This window comes from Thermobia domestica, chromosome 2 (assembly GCF_964235325.1).
Source record: "Thermobia domestica chromosome 2, izTheDome1.hap1.1, whole genome shotgun sequence".
NCBI lineage: Eukaryota > Metazoa > Arthropoda > Insecta > Zygentoma > Lepismatidae > Thermobia > Thermobia domestica.
In genome coordinates this window covers 201629051-201649142 of record NC_137455.1, presented here as the reverse complement: position 1 = coordinate 201649142, position 20092 = coordinate 201629051, and the positions used below count along the sequence as shown (strand labels likewise).

The 20092-nt window shown below is 33.6% G+C and overlaps 1 protein-coding gene across 1 annotated transcript in view; it reads right to left on the bottom strand.

Moving 5' to 3' along the window:
* bbg (PDZ domain-containing protein big bang) overlaps window positions 1–20092 on the bottom strand; it is a 956487-nt gene that overhangs the window by 618841 nt on the left and 317554 nt on the right. Inside the window, exon 3 of the mRNA XM_081748413.1 lies at window positions 1042–1673. Within this exon, the coding sequence (XP_081604539.1) occupies window positions 1042–1673 (632 nt within the window). The remainder of the gene's footprint in view (window positions 1–1041; window positions 1674–20092) is intronic.

The window sequence follows — 20092 nt, the reverse complement described above, 5'->3', positions numbered from 1 at the left end:
GGACACACTTCAAATAGCTAACACACATATCAACATTAAACGGAATAGATATACTCCCCATTTTGCCCTGATTTGACCCATGAGTAATCTGAAGGTTATGGCTTCATACTTCCCTGACCTTCGTGCACGGAGATGATGTGTGTGGTCAACACCACGGATGACTTTACTTTCCCCAGGTTTCTTGTGGTTTCTCTTGGGAAGAATCCCTGAACTGTATTTTGATAAGAGTAAAATGAAACAATAAATCCTACCTTACCCAAGCCGCCAAGTTGGTAAATAAATTTTTATCGACTATGCAGTTGTAGTTCGATATAGAAGAGCATTCAATAATATTATTGGTAGTATGTAATATATTCCGATCAAATTCGCAATGAACTATTTTCTACCCCTTAATATATACTTCAAAGGACAATTTCTTCCGCACTGACATCACTGTTACAGAGGTGCGTATCATGTTTTAAACAAACAGATAAAGGAAAATAAATAGAGAGAAAGATTGTTGAAATTACCCAGTTTCAGTATTTAAAAAAAAATAGCTATAATGGCATGCTTTTTCATTAGTAATTCTGCAAGAAGTTAAACCAATTTCAACTATCTTCGGCCGCTGAAAGAACATACTTTTTAGTATATAAATTGATCATTTTCAGCATGTAAATTATCCTACCAAAGATAGGACACTTACAGAGAGAGATATGGGAACTTTTCCGTGGCGGTTCTTGAGGAAAGTCAAATCAGTAAAATATAAATGTTATCGCAACAATCTAGGGGATGAAAGCTGTATACAAGAATTAGTCCCTTAGTTCCAAGCCATAAAATTTAAATTTTTACCGATGTCACTTTCCTCAAGAGCCGCCAGTGGAACTTTTACCTGCGACTCTATGCTGGAAAGCAAAATTACGTTCAACTTGAACTTTCTTTACAGAACAAGAGCTTTTCACCATGCTTAATTAACAATGAACATTGAACTTCGCGTAAATTTACTCAATATTATTCTAATATATATAAAATGTTTTCTTTTGTTTTCCACAAGATATCACTTACCTTTTTCCAAATGTTGTTTGATGTCCTCGCTACAGCCCAACGGAATATCCTGTTTTGCTTGAGAGGATGCTGATGACTTTTTAATGTCACTGTCAACACTTATCAAAGAGTACTGTTCGTCGATATTCGTCACAGTAATAACTAAGTCCTTTTTCACTTCGATCTCATCGATTTCTTTGTTCATTGCTGAGCCTTCAGATTTATTGTCACCTTTAACTGTACACGCTATCTCGGAATCGAAACAAGAACCAGCGGAAGAATCGGTTTTGTTTTGATTATTAAACGCCGCGCCAAGATCATCTGACGATGATGATGATGATGACCCGTTACCTTCTTTCACCATTCCAATTCCAGCCACTACCACTGGAGCAGCGTTGTTATTATCCTGGCCGCGGACCTTCGCTTCTTCCAATGCATTGGTACGGGGGTATTCCAGTGATTCGCTGGTTCGAACGTCTTGTGAAGCAGCAAGATTATTGCCTGACGTGTCTGAAAGCACCACGCCTCTTTCAGCTTCCGCAGCTTCCCGTTGAATGGCGTCCCTGTCGTGTTTCTTTCGCTCTAGCATTGGAGAACCTTCTTCTTCATCTTCTTGCGGTTCGTCGGCGACAACCAAAAGTGTACTGGCCCAACTGCAAAACAAAGAAACATTGGTATATTAATCATACGCATATAGGAGAAATTACACAACATTTATTTTCCATTTACTTTATAATTAAAAGTAACTGTTTAGAGAAACGAGAAAAGAAAATAGAACTGTAATTAAATTTATATTTGTCATTAAAATTTGTCGGGTGTAAAAACGTATATCTTCTATCTACCAATACGATTTATAATATCAATTACTCTGAACAGGTTGAATCAACTTGAATAAACTTCTCTGTAAGACAATTATTTTACGTGTTGTCGTGTAGCGAAGTTGAGTAGTTAGTATGATTGACTCTAGTTCTATTGAACTTTGGTTCACTTCCCATTTCAGTTGGAATGAGTTGGATGTTGGAAATTATGGATATTGATTAGGCATCGTGAAACATTGGGGAAAATACAAAACTTAGCAAACATTTAGATTTGTTATAAGAGTGAGGAAACTCGGTTCTAACATACAGGAAATAGCGTGCTATTGCAATCTCTCTCTTGAGTGCGAGATAATAAGATAGGAGCCAGCTTATACAGTACTGTGAGGGTTGACTGATCTTGCAGGTTGCCCTATAAACCGTCAATGGCTCCAGATTCAAGTCCCGATCGTGGTTCTAATCCCATGTTAATAGTAAGTCTTGTTCATCATAACCTTGGTATTGCAAAAAGACGTAAAACAAATAAAATAAAATAAAATAACATGTGATTTCAAACAAACTAACATATACATAAAATAAATGAAGCAGTAAGACTACTGGAAGCAAAAACGCAAAATTGTTATTTTAGTGTCGATATGATGTAAAGGTTGGTAAACATTGTGATGTATTATTTTTAGCGGTTATTACTATATAACCGTGTGTGAAGTTGGAAAATTTATTCATACCTTCTAGGCAAAGGGAAACGAGTAAACTTTCCAACTCGACGCACTGTTATGTCGTTGTAGCTACTGATATATCACGATATTGCCTATATAAGGAAATAACCAATCTTTAATCTATAAGAAGAGTAAGGAATGTTGCTTATGGTTTTGATCGATAGAGCAAGTCCTAGGTTTTTACTTAGTTTTAAGCCTCGCAAGGATTCACCAAGGCAGTTTATATATATATATATATATATATATATATATATATATATAAACTTGCTTTACATCAAGGTATGTTTCTAGGTAACAAATACGTATAGATCCAACATCAGTTGTTTAGTATAGAGTTTACTGCTCTAGTTTAGCACCGATATTATATGATGATTATAACGTGAGGCCAAAGAGCAAAACTAGAATTTCTGTTTTTTCAGGTGTCCTGATTAATTCTAACGTTACACAAATTAATAAATAGCAAATCCAAACATTTCAGTGTTGGAAGCCAAACATTTCAATGATGATAGCTGATGACTTAAGTCGTTGTAGTGTCGAGACCTCCTCCAGTGAGCTCGTGTAATTTAAAAGGAATCCAGAAACAGTATTTTAATTCAAGCCTTAGCAAGTTGTTTACAACAAAAAAAAATCTAGTTTAACATTCCCCCCACATATACTGTTAGTCCACCACAAAATTCACTTGGCGCGAGCTGAGATCGAACCACGAACCGTACGCATCAGAGGTGAGCGCTCTACCACTAAGCTACCCTAAGTTCTTTAAAATTAGTGTCCGCAGAAGAATTTTGGCAATATAATACATTCCTTACGATTTTGCATGTTTGTCGATATTAAACACATTTAAAACTTCATCGATAGTTACGACAGAAAACATCATCAAACTACTTAAAAAGTGAAAAAGGAAAAAAGTAACGCGACACCCACTTTTACGAGAAAGAAAGAAAGAAAGAAAGAACGTTAAAATTGTTCTTTATTCTAGATACACTAATATGGAAGAAGGAAAGTAATATCAAATAGAAAATGTGTGTAATCACTTTCCATCTTAATACACTTTCTAGATTGACATAGCGACTTTTGCTTCGACAACAGAATAACATTTGAAGGTTTACAAGTCATTCTCCTCCTCCTCCTTCACATTCAGAAGATTATATATACATAAAAAGCTTAAAAGAAAAATATTTCGCATTTGAAGCTAAATCCAATCTCTTCCAGATTTAAAATAGAAAGATAAATAAAATTGTAACTCAGTAAATTGGCCATTTTCTAAAATTAGACATGATCTGTGGAGATATGTAGATATATATTTTCATGTTTTTATAATTCTGTTTAAGTTAGCCATTTACGTAAGTTGGCCAAAGTAGGCAAATTGGACAAACTTCTATTATATTTCAATATTGTTGTTCGTTAATATACATTCGTTTTTAACGTAAGAAGTTGAATCCGTAATAAGTCAAGAATGTTATTAGAGAAATTTCCTTATATTAGGGAATATCTATTTCCTTATAAGATTCTTGGTCCATATTTGGCATATTCGGATTATACACAAATGACTGCTATCGTGTAACTATTCCTCAAAAATAAAGTAAGATCGGATGATTGTTTTAAATGTGTTTCTGTAGTCATTCAGAAATAACTATGAATCTATTTGACTACCTACCTCTTTCTTAAAGGTTTACAACTTATAACCGAGGATTATTAATTCCACATTTCTACAGTATAAATAATAATATTCATATATTATGTATACACATTTTTTGTTGCAGTTCAATTTTAACCCTATAGGATAGAACTCGGAACATTTCACTGTTTCAACTGATGAATCAACGGATCGCCTTCAAACTAACAAAAGACTATATTTTAACTGTATTGTCATAATCACTCCGTGCATTTTACAGCTGCATCTGTTATACAGTAATTATTACTTACAGTTCAATTTTACAATACCAAAGTCTTCTACCAAATTTATTATTATTATTATTATTATTATTATTATTATTATTATTATTATTATTATTATTATTATTATTATTATTATTATTATTATTATTATTATTATTATTATTACTTGAAATGCTTGATTTAACATGTTGCCTAAATGCTTCAGTTTAACGTCGCACCATTATCCCATTCACGGTAATGGAGACGATGATAAAGGCAAGTGAAGACGATGGAAGGGTTGCTGGAATGAGAAAATGAGAGGAAACGGGAGTACCCTGAGAAAATCCACAATGTTGCCCACTACAAACTTACTTTTTCAGAAATCGAAACCAGGGATCCCATGCACTAAAGGTAAGTACTCTACTACTGAGCCTCCGTGCCCTTAACTTGTTGCCTAAAGAATGCCATTCTGACTGAGATACTATAGTAGTTATTTTTATTCGTTATCTTGTTTAGAAACATGTGCTATTTCAGAGCAGTCATTTCCGACTGGATGCTCTGTGATGTCACAGTAACTACCCGTATTCTCAGTATATCATATAGAGAGAACAAGGAAAAGACAGTACACTTAGCGTTGGTAGAAGACAGTGGTGACAGGAAAATAAAGAGTAGTTGATGGTTTTGAAGATATGTTACTCGAGGATTAATGACTAATCATATATTGGCAACACTTGTTTTACTCCATTCCACTCCTCTCGTTCCCTCACTGCTTTTGCTCAACCTATTCTCTCTGTCCTAGCTCCGATCGTAAAACTCATCTCCTAGGACATACATTGATCAGCTGCAAAAGATTACTTTAGATTAGCTGTGTGCAACAGCCGGCCCGCCGAACCGTCTTCCGGCCCGCTGGTCAGTTATTGAAAACAATAATTATTATAATTTTTCTTTTTTACAAAACCTGTTAAGAGTGAACTGGGAATTTTCCATTGATCACACAGTGCGAAACGTGGTAGCGCCCTGAAGACAAGCACTTGGCAAGCGCAGGTACTTGGGGGAAATTTCCCTCGGTATAAGGATTGCTAGATGTATCGACAAAGTTCTAAATACATTATTCTGCTCCTCTTTAGTGAGTAAATACAGTACTTTGCTTACCAGTATAACAGTTGTTTTGTGTTATTGTGATGTAAATAACGATGAACATGTTCCATCATTTAATATTATACTATTCAATTGTCGTAAAAATGATATACCTACAGTGAGGCCCGAGACGCCATTTAGTGCTCTATGATTGGCCCGCCTACTGTTCCAAGTTGCACATCCCTGCTTTAGATCTTTGTCGGGTTGTATGTATAACAAAACCTGGATTCGATACCCAGAGGGAGGGAATCACAAGTTAAGTTGTAGGTTCATGTCTTATATAGCCTCGTTGCTGAATGGGATGTTAAACTTTACATTAACCAATCAATGAATCAGCGTGAAGACATAATACTGACATTTTAAGTTAAAATGTAACTCATTCGTGAATATAAATACAATTCAAAAATAATTATCATCTGTTAGAAAAGCATAGAATTCACGCAATATTAAAACTTCTTATGACTGATTAACATTGTTATTTGTATCTTAAGATAGTAATAAAGCACGGACAAATATAATAGAATTAAAAAATATTTCGGCATGACTTATCCTGCTCGACATCTCTCGTAACATCCATTGGACATCAAACTAAATACTTCATACATGGATGCATCAGACTGCAACTAATATTTCCTCTAAATGCTTTACCCTCAACAGCAGTCTTTTGATACGCAGAACGATTACAACGAGTCGTGAGTACGATAAAGACTGTTAACATATAGAACACTGTCCTCTTGCGACTTCGTCAAAACTAGTCGGATGGAAAAGATGGTCCAAGCTGTAAGAATAATAGTATTCAGCACGTTCACAGTGGTTTCCTAGCGAATTCAACCGATCAATCATAAAGAGCCTGGTCTTGCAACGTGTTCACAGTATGCGGGGTATGCACAAGTTGCACAATATTGAGTTGTTATTGGATACTAACTATTAACGCACCATGGTAATCTTGAATTAATATTTGCTCCAACGATCTACTTTACATCATCGAACATGTAAGAATTTGAAGGATATAAAATCAGGAGGAGAACTCACGTTTATGGTATACTGAGGCTATTAGAAAAAAAAAGCGTGATGATAATATGAATAATGCAAGATACTGTAAAATTCTTTTGATGGCGCAAGAAGAGTTGCCCTTGCATAGTAACTGCAGTTTGTAGAATATCAAGTTTGGTGAAGGAATTGGAGAGATATGAAAACGTAAATAATAATAATAATAATAATAATAATAATAATAATAATAATAATAATAATAATAATAATAATAATAATAATAATAATAATAATAATAATAATAATAAACTTATCTATTTACATATACAAGAGGGGTATAAATAATAAAATTTCTTGGAACAACCATGGCATCACATGTGGAAATATGCTTTCCCTGCTCCCACCAAACAGCTAAAGATTTTTTTTAACATTATTTTATTTTTCAGATCATCATCAAGAGTAATTTCTGCAAATTTTGTTCCATTCAGATAAATTTTATAGAGTATGCCCTCTGTTCCCTTGTATATGTAAATAGATAAATGTAATATTATTACTATTATTATTATTAATAGTAGTAGTTTAAACTGGAGGCCGAAGAGCTACAGATCCTACAACTTTGACTACAAACGTCCAAGTCTTTTAAGGCTAAATTCAAGAGCAGAACCATGACATTACAAGGCGAATTATGCCACCTCTGGTCTCGCCAATTAGGAAAAGAAAGATCTGTAAACTATGATATTTTTCAGAACTTCATGGAAAACAAATTCTGCAAGTTTTGTTTCACTATGACAAATTTTATGGAGTATGCCCCTGTTCTCCTTTGCATATGTAAATAAATAAGCTTATCATATTAAATCATAGGCCAAAGAGCTACGGATCCTGCAAATTTGGCTTCAATCGTCCCAGTTCTTCTAGGTTGATCCAAGAGCCGAAACAATTTTGGCACCAATCGGTAGGTTTGGGGAAGCTGATGCCCGAAAGATATACGCCAAAATTTCACACTTTCTTTTGTATACAAAAGACACATTTTGTGCACAAACGTACGCAAACGATTGGAACTATTTTAACGCCAATCGACGCTTATGGGGGCTGACGCCTAAACTAGATACGCCATTATCTCACATTTCCTGTTGTGCACAAACGAAAATGTTGCGCGCACAAACGATGCACTTACGATTGAGACAATATGGTGTTAATGGGCGGAGATGGGAGCTGTCGTTTAGACAGGGCTCCGAATTAATTTTTGAATATTTCAGAAAATTGCATCCTTTGTCACTGGTTGCATTAGTTGCGCCCTACTACATTCTTTTATAAATTTAGCGGAAGATCGACTCAATGGATACTCAACTGATTGAATACAAACTCAGATGGTGAGGAATACGGAAACTCTCTCATTGGATTGCTTGTATAGGAAACCGAAATGTTTAATTTTAATTAGTTAAATACTAACGTGTAAGACCAAAATTGTATTGGCGCGTTATTGAACAACTACGTAATCGGATGATTTGAAAACAAGAAGGAACTTAGGTAATTTCATATTTGCACAAACTGTATACAGTATTAGTTTCACTTTAAAGTTAACAATTTAAAATTATATATATATATATATATATATATATATATATATTGTTATTGTCAATAATGTATCAGCGTCTGTAGTAACTTAAGAACTAACAACTATTGTTGTACATTGCCACATCCATGGGAAGGGAGTATAATTTCAATGAATACTCGCACAAATATCATTAAATGTTATCTCCTTAGAAGTGATCACGTGAGTAGATTTGCAGTCAATCATGTGTGCAAGCATGTATGTAGCAAGATAAATAACGATCAAGAGTACCTCTCACTTCTGAACCAGTTTTCGTAATACACAAGAAGTATAAATGACATTTCCATTAAACAGAAAGAAGGTAAGTATCATAGTTATTCTTTTATTTTTAATTCCGTTCAAATTCGCTATTACTTTAATACCTTTCTAAACAAACACTATGTTAATAATAATAATAATAATAATAATAATAATAATAATAATAATAATAATAATAATAATAATAATAATAATAATAATAATAATAATAAACTTCTGTGACAGTTCTTCGCAGAGTATGAATTGTTTCTATAGAAGATATAAAATGTCAACATGGAAGATTCACGATCGAAAGTGCTCACTGAAATTTTAGGGAAATGATTTAGAGTAAAAAGCTTAACTTATGTGTAAATGTAAAGTTTATACTGAAGCAACAAACTTAAACCAAGATTATATCGTGAATGTCGATATATCAGCATTTTTAAAGCGGTATCGAATCAAAACATTGCATGAAAAAATGTAACTAATCCATTACCACAATTTATTAACAAAATAAGCTATTCTTATAAGAAAAAAGCACCCTGTAGTTTTTATTTTTTTTAGTTTCTTTTCATTCTTTTTCTTTCTTATCTTTTGATCTCATAATACAATTGAGATAAATCTCCCCTCGAAAACTTGACGTTTACCTTTATGTGTTTCTTTGGTTTTCAATCATACACACCAATCCACTACGGACCAGAGCACCATATTACTGGATACTGACCATAGAATTGGCGACAAAGAAATTATTTACACTTCGACATTTTATAGCAATTGAAATAAAGAGCCTTAATAGGCTTTCGGAATTCACGACCCCACTTTACTTCTAGGAAATTAGAAGACTAGCGAGAACACGAAACTTCGTCAGTATTCCCTTTTCTGCCCTTCTGTTGTTTCGAACGCTGAGGTAAGAAGTTTATAAAAGGACACATATGCATAGACATTTCGTAGTATTGGCCTAGAAATACCCTTTTGCTACACTTTCTTGTTCTTCACTGAAGTGGCGAAAGAACAGTTCGAGTTTTACAATCTAAAGAAATGGAATAAAAACAAACTAGATATAGGCATATCACATGGCTATAATAGGAGTTCGGAAATCAACACTTATGTGAAACTAAATTATTGCGAATTTTTTCTTCATAAAAATATGGGTTCACATCATGGACTAAATAATGTCAATTTCCCATTTCTTGATAACATTACAGATTCAGCACTAGACAAAATGCCTGGTATGTACACATTCAAAACCAGCTACTATCTTTGGCAAGTAGAATATAACGTTTTGGGTAATATAATAGCCCTGAGTTTGTTATATTAAAATTATGGAAATATTTCAAAAATAATTCATATACCAACTATTCAAGCGATAACACAAAAAATCGAATTTATCTGAACTACTGTATTTTTCGTGGATTTTCTGCATTTAACTTGTTATTTTTATAATTAATCTTCTTTATAAACGAACTTACATATATCCACTATGACTTCCTCTCATACTATATATAGAATTATCCAGAAAGAACAAATTTCTACATATTTGGCCACAAAAAAGTGATACCATACGACACAGACCATAGGAAACGATACCATAAGATACACACCATTAATAACATAGTAACTAAAATTTATTTACTTATTTTGTACTTACTTTTGTCATTCTTGTAACGATAACTTGTAGAAATATGTATCCAGACCTTCAAGCGGGTTGGCCGGCGCCCTCGATCTTCAACCCCAAGACATTCAATGGCGTCCCTCCAGAAATCCCAATCGTCGGGCAGCACAAAGAAGGGTTCCTGGATGCGTAAGTGCTGCACGACGTCGATGTTTCGCTCTTGCTCTGCGAGGAATAAGAACAACAAACGAGGATCCTGAGGGGGCCATTGAATGTCTTGGGGTTGAAGATCGAGGGCGACGACCAATTCTGCGAGAGGGTCTGGATACATATTTCTACAAGTTATCGTTACAAGAATGACAAAAGTAAGTACAAAATAAGTAAATAAATTTTAGTTTCTTCTCTATTTTCCTTTTCATTAGCATTATATATAGTTTAACGGGATTCACGAGCCCCTTCTTCCCTAGTTCACCTAATGGTAGTGGAAACCTATTTTAAGGTGAGATCCAAATTAGATGTTTCCGAACTCGGAGTAGGAGTGCACGGGAAAGAAGTGTGAAAAATTCACAAATACGTTTTTACTATATAAATGAAAATCTACAAGTATTTCATTTTCTTTAAATGATTAGCTTGCCCTCTTTTATGTCAGAATTCGAGATCAATTCCCGTTGGAAGATTACACATGTAGCTCAGTTCTAAGAAAGCATTAAAATATACGAAATTTACATTAAAATGTTTGTAAAATTGTAAAAAGCGTAATCTAAATTCAATTTAAATTCGATATAGTTTACAATATTTTATCGTAATTCGTACTACATACAATAAAACAAAGTTCAATGGCTGCAAATAATTCGAATTTCTTACGAAGATATTGTGAACAATTTTCTGTAATATGCATGCGGTAGTACGTTCATATACGTATCTATATGTATACATAAGTACGCAAGCGAGTGTTATTGAATTCCTGAGGTTAAATCGGGTGATGTAGAACACCCAATGTTGTGGCAAATATTGGTCATTTCTTCCGTGCTATTAATTCATGTACAAAGAACCATTAGAAGTTATCGCTTTATGCATCCCTCCGTTATCAAATGAGACAAACTTCATTTTTATTATAATGTCATATCATATGCATATATACACGTATGTAACACATATATATGCATAAAGAAGAAATCGAAAGAATGTTATTCTCTTCCTTTAAGATTATATGGAGAAGGCTACGACTGTCTGGAATGTGAATGACTTTGTACCGTGAAATAACTTGACATGGTGTTAAAACTTAAAACAACACAATGTACTTAAATGACATTTAAAGATAGAGAAAGTCATAAATGGTTATCCAGATACATGTTATTCCCAGAGTAGTACATCTGAAATGAACAAGTTAGATCTAAAAGTTACATTCTTCGAACTTACAGGAAATATGAGTTAAATATATCCTTGGAGCCTGTAGACTAAAGAAAACTAACACATACAGTAAGTATATAAAAATTGTCACGGTTAATAAAACTTGAGAAGATACAGGCTGAGTAATTTGTATTTACAGCCTTTGTCAACAGCAAAGCTACATAAAGCAAAATCTACAGTTTGAAATGCAATCTGAACCATTATAGTGAGCTCGATGCTCTTTCACCAAGTATCGAACCTACTATTTCGTGTACTAAAGCTAGAGCATTAGCCACTAGACCAACGAGGGGACTAACAATATTGGAAATTTATAAAGTAAACAATTTAGTATCTATTTCCAAATATTAAATAAACTAATAGTGCAGCTAAAGTTTAAACGGTTAATAATAATAATATCACAGAAGTATGAGATCTCGAGTCCTGACATAAATAGTGACCAAAAATTTAATTTAAAATGTACAAATGAAAGCAATTCGTATTTTTGAGCATTTTTATTTCTGTCTTACATAAAATATTCAAATTAACAAAGTATTTAGTTAAAATATGGTAAATTCCGCAAACGACCATTAGGAAGACCTAGGCGCAAATGAGAGGACAATATTAAGATGGATCTTGCGGAAATAGAAACACAAAGTAGAAACTGTATCCAGTTGACTACGAACAGAAATCAATAGAAAGCTTTTGTGAACGCTGCATTGAACCTCCGGGTTCTATAGGTAATACAGTTAGTTAGTTAGTTAAATTGGTGATTGCATAAATTTAATTTCTAGATATTGTGGCAAACCATTTATTTTTGAGCTTTTCTAAATAATCAATGCAGATAAAACTTGTGAACTTTTACAAGAACAAGTTACAAGAAAGTACCTTCTACTTGCAGATTTAATGTAAATTTGTATGTAAATAAGTAAGACATACAATCACATATGTACAATGGACAAACTTAAAAGCTCCACATAGAAACTAAAACATTTAACGATGTATTCATTGTCAAACAATTACAATACGTACAACACCAATTATATTAGTCGTTTCTTTTTTGAAGTATAGTAAGTAGCTAATGGAAGGACAGCATACACATGTGTGGCTCCAGGCTTATATCGTGTACTCAGCTTTGCAACCTTCTTTGTCGGCAATGAACCTAAGCAATATACGATGTTTCATATACACCTAACAAGAATCTTGCCACGTAATACGAGTAACATAACATGAGTCGCGAAAACTATAAAAATTCCTGGTTTTATTTCTGTTCTTTGTAACTCAGAGGGTCAGGTGTTTACTGGAACTGAGTTTCTTGATGGAAATTTGTCGTTTGCCTACCTGGACAACGCCATCAAAGATTACCAGAACGTGACTTGTAGAACAGTAGTGGAATTATACCATAACTATGTTGGCTTATATAAGACGTTGTGCGACTCTACACATACAAAGCATGCTTCCATTTATGACATACGTCTGTCTCCCTTCTTAAAGCCACTCTAATTTCGTTTTTCATAGTGTTAAAAATTGCTGTTATGAACACCTGATAGACACTCTTGCTCGGCTCGACTCAGAGTGCCAATACAACAGGTTGAGTACAATAACATTGCGTCCGGTCTTTTAATGTCGCAGAAAAGGTTTTGATACGACAGAAAAGGAAGGAATAAAAGAATTTACAATAATACCACTTCCTAGAATTGCTATTTAGTACTTGCGTTTATAAAAATTTACGAGATTTATTGTCTCATTTGTCCATGCTCTAACAAAGAGACAAAAAGTAGATAATTTATTTACCTTTGCCCTACTTTTGATGATGTGTGTTTGTACCTTAACGAGGAAAACCATTCTCTATATTACTTTTTATTGAAATCAATCTTTACATTAGTCTATTTGTGTTAATTCTTACACTTTGTGTTTTTGGTACCAAAGAATGGTGGTGTACTAACAAATAAGATACAATATATAGACAATAAATTTTCATTAAAATCAGAAAACCTGACTGCGATTAAAAAATGTACGTATTTCTTTCGTTACATATAATCGTAAAATCTTTAAAAGTATAAATATATTTGGAATCCTTAGGAACGCCCATTCATGGTACTCTACACGATCTTGGAGTTTCCTACCACTTTCCTGATTCCACTATTTAATTCATTATCATCAACACGTCTGTCTCCATTAGCCTCGGTGCAGAATTGTATAACGTAAAACTGGTAATTTCATTTCATTTTTGCTGTCTACCATCTCGAATTTTACATGGCACAATGTACTCGGTAGCATTCCTGAGATTTCTACAAATCTATCGACATTTCATTAATCAAATTCTATAAAGTTGTTTACTTTTATGTCAGAATAAAGACATATAGATTCAAACATTCATAGAGTTCGTAAATGTGTAAAACAGTACCCTCGCTTAGATGTCTCAGTGGTAGAGCGTTCGCCTCTGGTGTGCGGGGTCCCTGGCTCGATCCCAGCTCGCACCAAGTAGACTTTGTGAAGGACAAACACCGTGTGCGTGGGTTTTCTCGGGGTTCTCCCATTTCCTCTCACTTTATTCATTTTTTCGTTTTCTGATCATCACCCTGCTTTAGCTTACTACAGTGCGACGTAAAACTAACATTTCGTTTATTTTCACTTCATTTGCTTCGATGCCGTTGAATAATTTATCCACGTTGTCATGTACGTTTAAAGGGTGCTCATTATTTTACTACCATTATTTTACTTTTTTTTTCAATTTTTTATGATGATCCAGAAATCAAATAATATTTCAATGGGCAATGCTGCTCAGTAGCAACACATACGACCTACTTTATGGCAATGTTGCTTTGAAATAAACATCCTGTATTTTGTAACCAAAGTAAAAAAATAATACTACGAAATTATGATCAGAAACTGAAGATATGGTTCAACTATAAAAACAAACTATATATTTTAATGGTAATGGTATCAATGGTTGCTAATTAAAGGATTAACTTTACGATTGTGCAGAGATCATACATCAACTAAAATATAGTATCGAGCTTAACTAAATATTGTGGTTAACAGATAATTAATTCTCCACGACAATGAGAGAAACTCATTTTTATGATGCTAAAAAGAATGTCGTTCGTTGTCTCTAATAACTGATAGACTCTATTTTGCTGCAGTAAATAGCAGATGATATTTATTGTCTATTTTTGTTTGTGTACAAATAACCGTGACACATATACTCTCAACACTGACGACATACTTCTCTGAGTGACAGACACAATTCTACCAATGTCAACACTGACGATATACTTCTCTGAGTGACAGAAACAATTCTACCAATGATGCATATACAACTTCTAATATTAAAATGTCTCTCTGTTATTATTTAGCACCTAGAAAATACTGCTGAATGTAATAGTCTGTCGTCTTCTATTGTCAAGAAGTGAATATTTACATATTTTTTATGACAAATTAAGCCAGAACAGAGAATATTTCTAAAACATTGACTAATTTATTTAACAGTATTTCAGACATAATTGAAAATTGCACATAGAGACATATTAGTGTTGTTCTTTGATTTCTGCAAGGGAAAAAGTGAGAACGAATCTGATGAGCAGTTTTAAATACTAGCCTAACGTCCTGATTAAAACGGATTAATTTGGTTTTAACGTCTCTTTTCAGTACTGAAGTTATACGGGACGGGACGTAGTGTTTAAAGTGGAATTCGAATGGAAAACCTACAGGTCAATTTTCGAAATTTGCTTGGCCGCCATTTTAAATAGAGGTTACATAAATACACTGTAGTTTTATTAAAATACTTATCTAGCGAAGAATTTTTAAACAAATACAAACTCTTTCTTATTTAATACTTTTGAGTTTTCCCTAGCCATCTGATGAAGACCCTACTGGAAATTTGTTTAGCGCAAAATAGAGTTCCATAAGACAACAAGAGTTAAAAGTGTCTCCTCTCGAAAAGGTGCAGTAAAATTGATGTCTCGTCTCGCAAAGTTTGTCTGTTTCTATCTGTCTCGTCTCGTGTCACATTACGAAAATTCTGTCCATCTTGTCTCCTTGAAAACCCTAACTCAAAATGTCAGTCCCTCAAACTAACGAAATTCCGGATCCCGCATTTTTTTATTTTTTATTTTTTTATAAATATCACTTGTTTCTGACAGATAAAAAAGGTGGATCCAAAGATGAAATACCAGGTACATATACAAAAATTTTACTTCTGCCATTCTGAAAACGTAAATAATTAGGACACAAAACTAACAAGATACAATTTACAGTATTTAGCTAGGCCGTTTGCTTAATACATTATCATCACTAATTAGCATGTATACAAATGGAATACCTTGCGACCTCACTTGTTCAGGTTGTCCTGTTAACAACGTTATTTCTTAAGCAGCTCATCCATTTTAAATCTATGTTAAGAAATCACTGTGGGAGGAGGGTTTTTTTTTTCATCCTCTTTGGTTAACAATACGCTTGCGAATCCAAAATGTCAAGTTAACACGGCGAAAGGATGATGCCTTAAACATCCACACGAACATGCGTCCATGTATCCTGACAAACACACACGTTAGACCACTACGGACGATGATGATGACGCGCAGATAAGCGAAAAAGAGACTTGCACAACGGATGATACCATCAGTATGGTGCACCTAACGCGGAAGACTCTTTATGGAGCATATAAAACAGGCGGTTGGGTCATTTTAGAAGGGAGACCACAGACATTGATAACAAGAGGTCGGAATAGATAGTCGGCAATGGTGGAAAAGCGAAACAGCGTCTCTCACGGGTGGAGAACAGGATGTAGGATTTAGTGGTTGTCAACTTGAGGTCACTCAAGTACACCACAGGTCATACAAAACACCTTTTGTGTTGGTTTCTTGTCTTTTAAAGATATTCTTTCTTAAAAAGAGAAGAAAAAACATTACCAAATTAGTATTCCGAACTAAGCAACACAATTATAGGGCGTTACCTTTTTTTGTTTTCTTTGTACCTTCTTCTTCTATAACGTACTATTTGGAATTCATGCACGATTATTTCTTTCCAGAACGTATAACTTAATTTAGCACCATCTGTAAAAGCTGCTTCAGTATTGATTTTTTTAAAAATTGGAAACAACTATAATAGTTGCTGGAAGAATCTTTTGACGCCTAAATCGAAAATAGTCTTTATATTCTCCTATATCCTTTAATTTATCAACCATTAACAATATTATTGATCAACTATTTAGAGTGTTTTTTCTTCTTAATAATCAATCGAAGATTGACGTCTCCTTGCAGCATGAGGCTATATGATAGGCGGCCTTACAATTTAAAGTGGGTCCAAACTACTACTCTGGTTTATATCCAAAGCAAGTATCCCCACAGAGAATCAAAATCAGGAAGCACGTACATAGAATGTACACGCGTTAGAAAACATGGGCATGAAGGGGCACTATTTAAAGATATTCGTTAGGAAGAGTCTAAATACGAAACAAGATTCTCCGGTAAATTATGAAAGATTTAAGTGTACTCACTTTGCAGATGATTTGGTTCTTGCATCGGAATCTGAGCCGAAAATTAACATTAAAAAAAAAGAAAAGAAAAAGAAAAAAGGAAAAGCTGTGAAGAACATAAGATGAAAATGAGCGTTAAAAGGACGAAACCAATGATGATTAAAATGACTGGAACAAAATAAATTGTCAATGTAGAAATTGGAGGATAGAAATTAACACAAGGACTAGCTTTAGGTAATTAGTTAGCTTCATTACCAAAGATCTTAAATGTGAACGAAAAATAAAAGCAATAGTAGGAACAGTGATAAAACATTTAGGAAGAAAGTATATTTTGTGAATTGTTAAATAAAGAGTTATAAACAAGTATTGATTCCAAACAAAAATATAAACAAAAATTGATTGGAAGTATTCAATTATGGATATAAAGAAGAATGAAGAACACTAACTCAGTAAACGAAAAATCAATAAGCATGTGTTAATGAAAATTGGAGAAAGAGGAGTAATACTGGAAATATAGGTAACTAAAGATAATAAAAAGATACATGTCACCGTACTAAACTTCCTCTCAAACATTTTTAAGATTAATCAGTTATGCTGCAGCTTTTACTGAACTATGTTTATTCAGGAAATATGAATGACCGCTTGAGTAGATTTTGATAAATTGTTCACGGAAAGGAAAGACTAATTTTGTGGATTTTCTTTCGAAGAAATTTCTTGTGCGATATTGCAGGATTGTTAATGAAACATTTATTTATGAGATATGAACAAAATTGCTTGGGCTGTTTTAGAAATTATATAGAAATACTGACTTATGCACAATATTATTCCCAGAAAATTGCAATTATCAAATGTTATCCTTCAGTACACTTACTTGTAGGGGTACGAAGAAAATTCGTAAAATAAATAAATAAAAAAAAGAAATAAAGAACCTGAAGATTCTCATAAAAACTTTGTTAAAAATTTTGTTCAAGTATGTTGAGCGGAATGATCTCTACGTGAATGTACAATCAGTGACAAAAGTTCTTTCCGTTTGGTATAATTTATTTTGGGAATAACGGTGGTATGGATAGAATGTACAACAGTGGTATGGCTAGAATGTACAGGAAATTATATTCTCTTTAATTTACTGAAAACTGCACTTACGAAACTGATTTCATCAAACGGAAGGAACTTTTGTCGCTGACTGTACATACATAGGGACGGACGAACAGAGGGACAGATATTCAAAAACCACTTTTTCGGCATGTAGGGTTTAAAAGACATATAAATCCGTTGAAATGTTGAACTCGAGTTTCTTGTTGTTTTTTAAATTTTATTTTACGATTATTGCACACTTTCTTCTTGTTCCTTAAAGTAAAAGGAAAGGGACTAGGACAACACTTGAGAATAACTTCTCTTTTACGGATATGATAAACGATATAATTCACCGATTTGAGTTTAGCGCCCCTTTTCAGCACTAAGGCTATATGAGAAATGGATCTATAGTTTAGGGTAGAACACGAACCATCATAATACATTCAAAGTTCTCTCCCACCGGGAATCGAATCTGGGACACCGTGTACTGGGACACTTGACCAGTTGGTAAAAGTAGTACAAGATATGGCAAAAGGTAAAAGAGAGAAAAGAAGAATGTAGTTAACAGAAAATATTGATTAGTGCTTAATGGGGATGTCAGTTTCGAGACTGTCCTTGTCACGAAATTATATGATGGCACATTCTCAGATCAGCGGAGGATCCTACTGTACGGAAGCTCATACCTTGCGGCAAGTGGTCTGCCAGTGATAGCAAAATACTTAAGATTATGTAACTTCATTAAGATTATCTTTAGAATGCATTTATGTAGTTCTGTATGATATATAATTGTATACGTATTAAGTTACCGTATTCCCGAGAGAATTTCATAACTTCTAGAAAGATAAAAAATAATCTCATAGCAAGTATGGTATCTTAGATACTCCACTACACTTGCCTGTGAGAAAAAAAATTGAGTTTGAGGTAGAAAATATTGTATTTGTAGGTTTACTCTCGGTGTTCTTTCCTTTCTTTCACACTTCCAACTCCCAACTATTTTATAATTAATCATCCATTACTTTTAGCTCATAAGTCACAACTGTGACACGCACACAAACTTTGACTTCATTTTTATTTCATATATCATCCCTGAAAATGAAATAATAACAGTCTGGCCGAATTTCTTCTAATTAGTTCCTGTTTCTTTGCACATTATTAATGTACGGACATTTTATGATCAGTAGGGCTGACATGTAAATAAAGAAAAAACTATATATTTATTAAAACCAATTTCGAAACCGAATGAGTTATTTCACAAAGAGAAACTTGTTAATGAACCTAGTAGGATGATATTGAATTACGATATACTTTCACGTGCAAATATATTGCACACAGTAATGATTTAATAGATTTTTTCGCGTGCTTTCTCTGGATGAAACTCTAAGAGAAAATACTTTTTTTTAACTTGCGACAACTTTATAGTAACCAAAGTTACCTGTTCTTTAGCGCATTTTATCTACAATGTAAATGTATTAAAATTTAAATTTCAATCTTCATCTAGAAACTAGTCCTTGTATAAAGCAGAAGAAGAATGTTGTCTGCCTCTTCCCCTAAGTGAAGGAAGTATGCACTGCGTACGTATATAGCCTACTTGTATTGTCTTCATCCGTTATATCACACATCAGCAACTACAACCAGTATCCATCCAATAGTGAAGCAAGCACCAAACAAAAGTATTTATGCATGTTGTTGTGAGTCTGATTTTATGTGTGGCTATATGGGTGTGGCACAGACCATAAACTCTACCAAAGGGGAGGTTTAATTTAATTGCGGCTGTAACAGAGCGACTCTCTGCTGTAGTACATTCTGCATCTGCTTTTTCGTTTGTTCTTTCTTCTTAAAATATATTGTTTCTCGTGTTATTTTTAGATTTTATTTTCTTGTCAACAATATTTTGAACAATACTGTGAACATAATCTAACATAGCGCAAATACAATAACAGTCAGCCATTTAAGGGTGAATTTTATTTAGTAAAATTATTACATATACAAATTCCTATTATAATGTCTGCATATGCGTAATTAGATGAAATGAAGATTCCAGGCCAATATGTAACATTTTTTTGCTGTGAGATCGACCTATTAACTCACTCGCGAAGGATTATTCACCATTACATGTAAAATTTATCCTTTTCTTACTCA